Source organism: Chrysochloris asiatica, unplaced genomic scaffold (assembly GCF_000296735.1).
Source record: "Chrysochloris asiatica unplaced genomic scaffold, ChrAsi1.0 scaffold00045, whole genome shotgun sequence".
Lineage (NCBI taxonomy): Eukaryota > Metazoa > Chordata > Mammalia > Afrosoricida > Chrysochloridae > Chrysochloris > Chrysochloris asiatica.
In genome coordinates this window covers 8,441,269-8,447,928 of record NW_006408563.1, presented here as the reverse complement: position 1 = coordinate 8,447,928, position 6,660 = coordinate 8,441,269, and the positions used below count along the sequence as shown (strand labels likewise).

At 40.4% G+C, this 6,660-nt stretch overlaps 1 protein-coding gene and 1 pseudogene across 1 annotated transcript in view; both read left to right on the top strand.

Annotated features, from left to right (window-relative positions):
- Positions 1–6,660, top strand: part of LOC102833384 (uncharacterized protein KIAA2012 homolog) — a 218,089-nt gene that overhangs the window by 184,466 nt on the left and 26,963 nt on the right. Inside the window, exons 19-20 of the mRNA XM_006862029.1 lie at positions 3,092–3,294; positions 4,163–4,335. Of these exons, the coding sequence (XP_006862091.1) occupies positions 3,092–3,294; positions 4,163–4,335 (376 nt within the window). The remainder of the gene's footprint in view (positions 1–3,091; positions 3,295–4,162; positions 4,336–6,660) is intronic.
- Positions 5,697–6,554, top strand: LOC102826490 (annotated as a pseudogene).

Sequence of the window (6,660 nt, the reverse complement as noted above, 5' to 3'; positions counted from 1 at the left end):
ATCAAATCTGTTCTTCAGATGATCTCTAAATTCAGGTGGGATATATTCAAGGTCATATTTTGGCTCTCATGGACTTGTTTTCATTTTCTTCAGCTTAAGTTTGAATTTGCCTATGAGTAATTTATGGTCTGTTCCACAATCTGCCCCTGGCTTTGTTTTGACTGATGATATGGAGCTTTTCCATCATCTCTTTCCATAGATGTAGTCAACTTGATTTCTGTGTATTCTTTCTGGTGAGGTCCATTTATATAGTCGTCTCTTATGCTATCTAAAGAAGGTATTTGAAATGAACAAATCATTGGTTTTGCAGAATTCTATCATGCTATCTGCAGCATCACTTCTATCACCAAGGCCATATTTCCCAACTACTGATCCTTCCTCTTTGTTCCCAACCTTTGTATTTCAATCACCAGTAATGATTGGAATGTTTGATCAATTTCAGATTGAAGAAGTTGGTAGAATTCTTCTGTTTCATCCTCACTGATTTTAGTGGTTGGTACATACATTTGAATAATAGTGGTATTCACTGGTCTTCCCTGTAGGTGCATGTATATCATCCTATCACAGACAGCGTTGTACCTCATGACTGACTTTGATATGTTCTTTTTGACAATGAATGCAACACCATTCCTCTTCAACTTGTCATTTCCGGCCTAGTAAACCATGTGGTTGTCAGATTGAAAATGGCCAACACCAGTCCATTTCAGCTCACTAATGCCTAACATATCGATGTTTATGCATTCCATTTCATTTTTGACAATTTCCAGTTTTCCTAGATTCACATTTGTACATTCCATGTTCCGATGATTAGTGGATGTTTACAGCTGTTTCTCTTCATTTTAAGTTGTGGCCCATCAGCAACTGAAGGTTCTGTGCGCTTTTCTCCCCTGAGCTTAACTCTATTCACGTCATCATGGTCAACTCTACTTTGAGGAGGCATTTTTTTTTCCCCAGTCGCATTCTGAGTGCCTTCCCACCTTCCGGTCCTGTATCTGACATTGTTTCTCTGGTATTCATAGAGTTTTCAGTGATTAGCAATTTGGAAGTAGTTCATCACTCTTTCTTCCTAGTCTGTCTTTGTCTGGAAGCTCATCTGAATCCTGTCCACCATGGATGACCTTGCTGGTTATTTAAAATACCGGTGGCACAGCCCTCACATTGAGAGCCCTCAATCCACCACAGCACGACAGTAAGATATCATCCTACTATAGCATTAATAGCAAAGTTCAGAAAAACAACAAATGCTGGTGAAAGTCTGGAGAAACTGGGACCTTTCTACATTGTTGGTGGGACTGTAAAACGTTGCAACCACTGTGGAAAATGGTATGGGACTTTCTCAAAAATTTAGAAATAGAAATACAGTATGACTCAGCAATCCCTCTACTTGATATATATATATATATATCCTCCTTGTTATATATATCCTCAAGAAATAATAGATGAGACATGACTAGATAGATGCACACCCATATTCACTGCAGCACTATTCACAATAACAAAAAGATGGACACAGTTTAAATGTCCATCAGCAGAAGAATGGTTAAACAGACTTTGGTACATACACACAGTGGAATATTACCTAATGTTGAAGAATAATGACGAGTCTACAAAACACCTCACAACATGGATAAACCTGGAGGACATTATGCTGAGTAAAATTAGTCAATCACAAAAGGACAAATATTGTATGAGACGACTCTTGGAGGTGGGGAGGGAATTATTCACAGACCAGAGAGTAGACACATGTTAGCATGGGTGATTGGGCAGGCAATATACAAGAGAGAAGTTGGCAGAGGAAAGATGAAGGTAGTAGGAGACACAAGGAAGAATGCAAGAGTTAAAGGAAGTAGAGATACTGTTAACTGTACATGGAGGGGATTACAATCATTATAATGAAGCAAAGTACATGATTTGATAAATGTAAGACTAATGATCTGCTTGCTCTATAAGCTTTCATTTCAATAAAAAGTTAAAAAAATATAAGTATACCATACAGAGACATCATTTCCTCTGCTTTTGGAATAGAACACTATATCTTCCACTGACAAGAAGTTGAACTACATTTAGTGGTCTCTTATATGTATGCTTGTCTGTCTGTCTGCTCCCATAAAGATTTACTGCCTCAGAAACACTATACAGGGTCACTAAGAATCAGAATCAACTCAGTGGCAATGGTTGGAGCTATAGATAATGAGATAGAAAGATATAGCTCTCTATCGAGATGTCCCCATAATTAAACCAGTATAATTAAATTTACATAAATTGCATGTGTATATGTTGCAACCCTGATGGAGCTCAATTAATTTTTACATCTACACTTGTGAACCTGGTCTGATTAGTCCCATTTTACAGACCTGGAAACTGACCCTCAAAGAAAATATGTCAGTTCTGACGTAAGTCAAATACCTTGTTTTCGTTTTGATTATTATTGCCTTTAATTCTCAATATCTTTATAAATCCAATCTTAATTTGTCTTTAGAAATATTATGGAGTTACCAGGAATTGCACAACCATTGACTTATCAAAAACTTAAACTCAACTCCTTTAACTCCAAACTCAGAGCTCTTGTCTATTTTAAAAGAACACTGGTGGTGCCATGGGATGAGCTCTTGGGCTGCTAACCACAAGGGCAGTAGTTCAAACCCACCAGCCACTCTGAGGGAAAAAGACAAGACTGTCTACTCCTACAATGATTTACAGTCTCAGAAACATTATGGAGCCGTCCTACTGTGTTCTACCCTAGTGCAGCCAGGGCCGAGAGCTCCAGAATATACTACCTACCAAGCATTATGGTGGTATTTCACTATTTCAGCTAATCTTAGTAACAGCTTCATGAGAAAGACAGTATCTGAGAAATTAAGTTGTGATTATCAAATACCAAAGCTAATAAGAAACCTGGTCAAATGGGATCCTGACACCCAATCTGGTCCCACCAGAGTTTATGCAGCTGTGGTCAGAGTGCCGACTCCACTTTACAATTCCATCTCTGATTAGAGACAATACTGTTAGGGGGAGAGGAGGGCTCACTGCTGAGAGAAGGCCATGGTGGTCACAACACTGTCCTTGCACTAAGAAAACTCTGGTTTTTTAGGACCTTCTTGCCAAGAGGGAGCAGGAGAAAGCTTTCCGGGACAAGCTGCGAACAGAGAAGGCGGAGATGAGAAGGTTGGAGGTCGAGAGGAAAAGGAGGGAGCAGGAGGAGCAGAGGCGACTCCAGCAGGAGCAATTGGAGCGGGCAGAGATGATGAAGGAGGAGCTGGAGCTGGAGCAGCAGAGACGTGCGGAGGAGATCCGGTAGGTCAGCGGCTAGATGCCATGGATGTTGACCTCTACAAGGCAAACTTTGGTTTACACTCTAACATAAAATGGCATGAGAATGTCTCTTTGTCCTCTATCCCTGGTTAACCTAGGAACAACTTGGACGAGGTAAGAGGCAGTAGATTACTCAAAACTAGTATTCATGAGATCTTCCCAGGAGGGGTCAAAATTCAAGGTTGCCAAACATTTGCTGAACCCTTGCCAAATTGTATCATGCTAGTCCCATTCACAGTTCTTAACTCATTTAACTTAATCTTCACAACATTATGGAACAGGAGTTTCAAAATCTATAAAATGGAAAATGAAGTTCTAAGAATTTATGATCCCTACCCTGGTGGTGAGTTCTGTTGTGCATCGGGTAGCCATGATTTGGAACCAACTTGAAGGCACCTAATAACAACCCTGGTGACATAGTAGGTTAAGCGCTGGCTGCAAACTGAAAGGTCAGGGTTCAAACCCACCAGATGTGGCCGTCTACTCCCAAAACAATTTATGACCTTGGAAACCAGATGGAGCGGTTCTATTCTGTTCCATAGGGATGCCATGAGTTGGAATGAACTTGAAAGCAACAGGTTTGGGGTTTTTTTGTTTACCCCAGAGCACGGAGCTATGTATTGGAATTTCAGACTTCTAATTCCAAGGCTGTTGTGTTTATGCCTTTGCTTTGCAATCCTGGCTTTCCTTAGTAAGCTGAGTCTCTTCTGAATAGGATGCAGCATCTGGTCTGCAGACTCAGTCTGGCCTGTAAACTGCAAAGCCTACACCAGGGGCACTGCCTTTGACTTGTTTTCCAATGTTCCCCCAGTGTTTATACCATTTCCCTGGCCATCTTGTGTTTTCTCAGCTTGAGGAAACGGAGACTGCAAGAAGAACAGCAACTGCAGGAGGAGGCGGAGAGAAAGCAGCGGCTTCAGTTGCAAGCAGCGCAGGAGAGAGCCCAGCAGCAGCAGGAAGAGTTCCGGAGGAAACTGCAAGAACTGCAGCGGAAAAAGCAACAGGAGGAAGCTGAGAGGGCTGGTAAGAGGGATTCTGCAGCTCTTTGCAATTCCCATCAATTTGGGCCAGAAACAGTTTTATCCCATGATGGGGGTGCTCACTTTCATCTCCCAATTATTACTACCCTTAGTGTTTGAAGTACTGTAAATGTATAAGCTAATTTTTCTGTGTGATTACATGTAGACCTTAATTTAACACCGGGTTCAGTTCCAATAAGTGATGTAAGTCACTTCTGACGTAAGTCAAATACCTTGTTTTTGTTGTTGTTGTGTTCATTACTATTTCTTTTAATTATTAATATCTTTATAAATCCAACCTTAATTTGTGTTTAGAAACATTACATATAAGCATACGGATATATTTTAATGTATACACACATACTTAAGAACATACACAAATCAAAAAAATTTACTCTGGTTATGAAGAATAGGATGACATTGGCTTTTGTCAGGTGCAGTCAGAATTGCACTTGTGAAAAGTTCTGGATCATCTGGACTGTCCCTAGAAATGAGGACAGTGTTTTCAGTCAGACTATTAGAGAGACTTGTCTTTATGGTCTCTCTATATTTCTTAACTTTTTTGCTTCATATATTTCACGGTAATAGTTCACTGCTTCCCAAACCTGCATTTAGGTTAGGTGATCAGCATTTAGGTCCATTTTTTTTTCCAAGCAACTGAAGTCCCTGATTTGGGGTGGGGGTGGGGGGGGAAGGAAAGCTAATTCTTTTACTATAAAAATGTTGACAACTCCTCTTCATCTTCCTCATTATTTTTCTTCTGCTCTTCAAAATCCACTAAGTCCTGATCTTTCCAACTTGTCTTATTTGTGATCCACATTAACAACATCGAGTTCTTAAATTCAGCATTCTTTCCATATGGACAATTTCTCCACCCATCTCTTACATCATATTATACCAATCAGATGTCTGGAGTATGTTCACATAACTTTTTTCCCTATATCCCCAGCATACATTTTCCCATACATTTCCCAGGAGGACAAAACGTTTCAGATACACTGAAGAATATTATAATTGTTTCCGAAATCACATAATGTTACTATACCTCTATCTGCTTCAACTATTGCCTGAGATAACATAGTTCACAGGTTATTGTTAAGTTGTTAAGTGCCATCAAGTCAGTTCTGACACATAGTAACCATGTATAGGGTTTCCAAGGAGCAGTTGGTGAGCTTGAACCACAGACCTTGCAGTTCAAAAGGCTGGAGCATTAACCCACAGTGTATTAAAGGTGCCTATCTATTGTATGTGCCTTGATCCATGCGCTGAATCACAGCTATCGTATTGGGTGGTAGAAACATCACCTCCACATCTTGATTTAGTAATTGAGGAAGATGTCCTGAGGCATTATCAAATAGCAGCAGTATGGGCACAAATGCAGTGATTCACCTCCATCCTGCTAACTCCTCGCTTTCATCCCCCTCGCACACGCTCACACCCAGCCGGAGATGGCGGCGGCAACTGCGAAGGGACTCCGATTCCTGGGACTTGAACAATTTCTCCATGGAGGACCCGGTGTGGAAGGTGGGGGGCGGCGGCACCAGCGGCAGGGACCGCTGGGAAGGCAAGGACCAGGATGAAGACGTCAAAGATAACTGGGATGATGATGATGAAGAAAAGAAAGAAGAAACTGAAGAAAAGCCAGAAGTAAAAGTTTCAGAAAAGAAAATAATAGCAGAGAAGACCAAAGAAAAAGAACGGCAACAATAGAGAAGGCAAGAAGAAATTAAAAAGAGGTGAGACGAACCTGAAGAACCTAAAGTGCCAACACCAGAAGAACAACTAGCAGACAAACTGCAACTAAAGAAATTACAGGAAGAGGCAGACCTTGAATTAACAAAAGAAACTTTTGGTATTAATAATACAGTTTATGGAACAGATGCTATGAACCCATCTTCAAGAGATGACTTCACAGAGTTTGGGATGTTACTAAAGGATAAAATGACACAATATGAAAAGTCACTATATTATGCCAGCTTTTTGGAAGCTTTGGTTCGAGATGTGTGTATTTCATTGGAAATTGATGAATTAAAAAAAATATTACCAATTCATTGACTGTGCTTTGCAGTGAAAAACAGAAGCAAGAAAAGCAAAGCAAAGCAAAACAGAAGAAGAAAAGTTGTGGTTCCTGGAATGGGATTAAAGGCTACCATGAAAGACGATCTGGCAGACTATGGTGGTTATGATGGAGGATATGCACAAGAGTTTGAAGACTTCATGTGACCATGTTTTATCTTCTCCTGGTGTCTTCTTTCTGTTGCCCACAATCCCTTCAACATGTAGCACAACTTCCTTTCCTTTCAGTTCTGCCAAATGCTACAATCAGAAG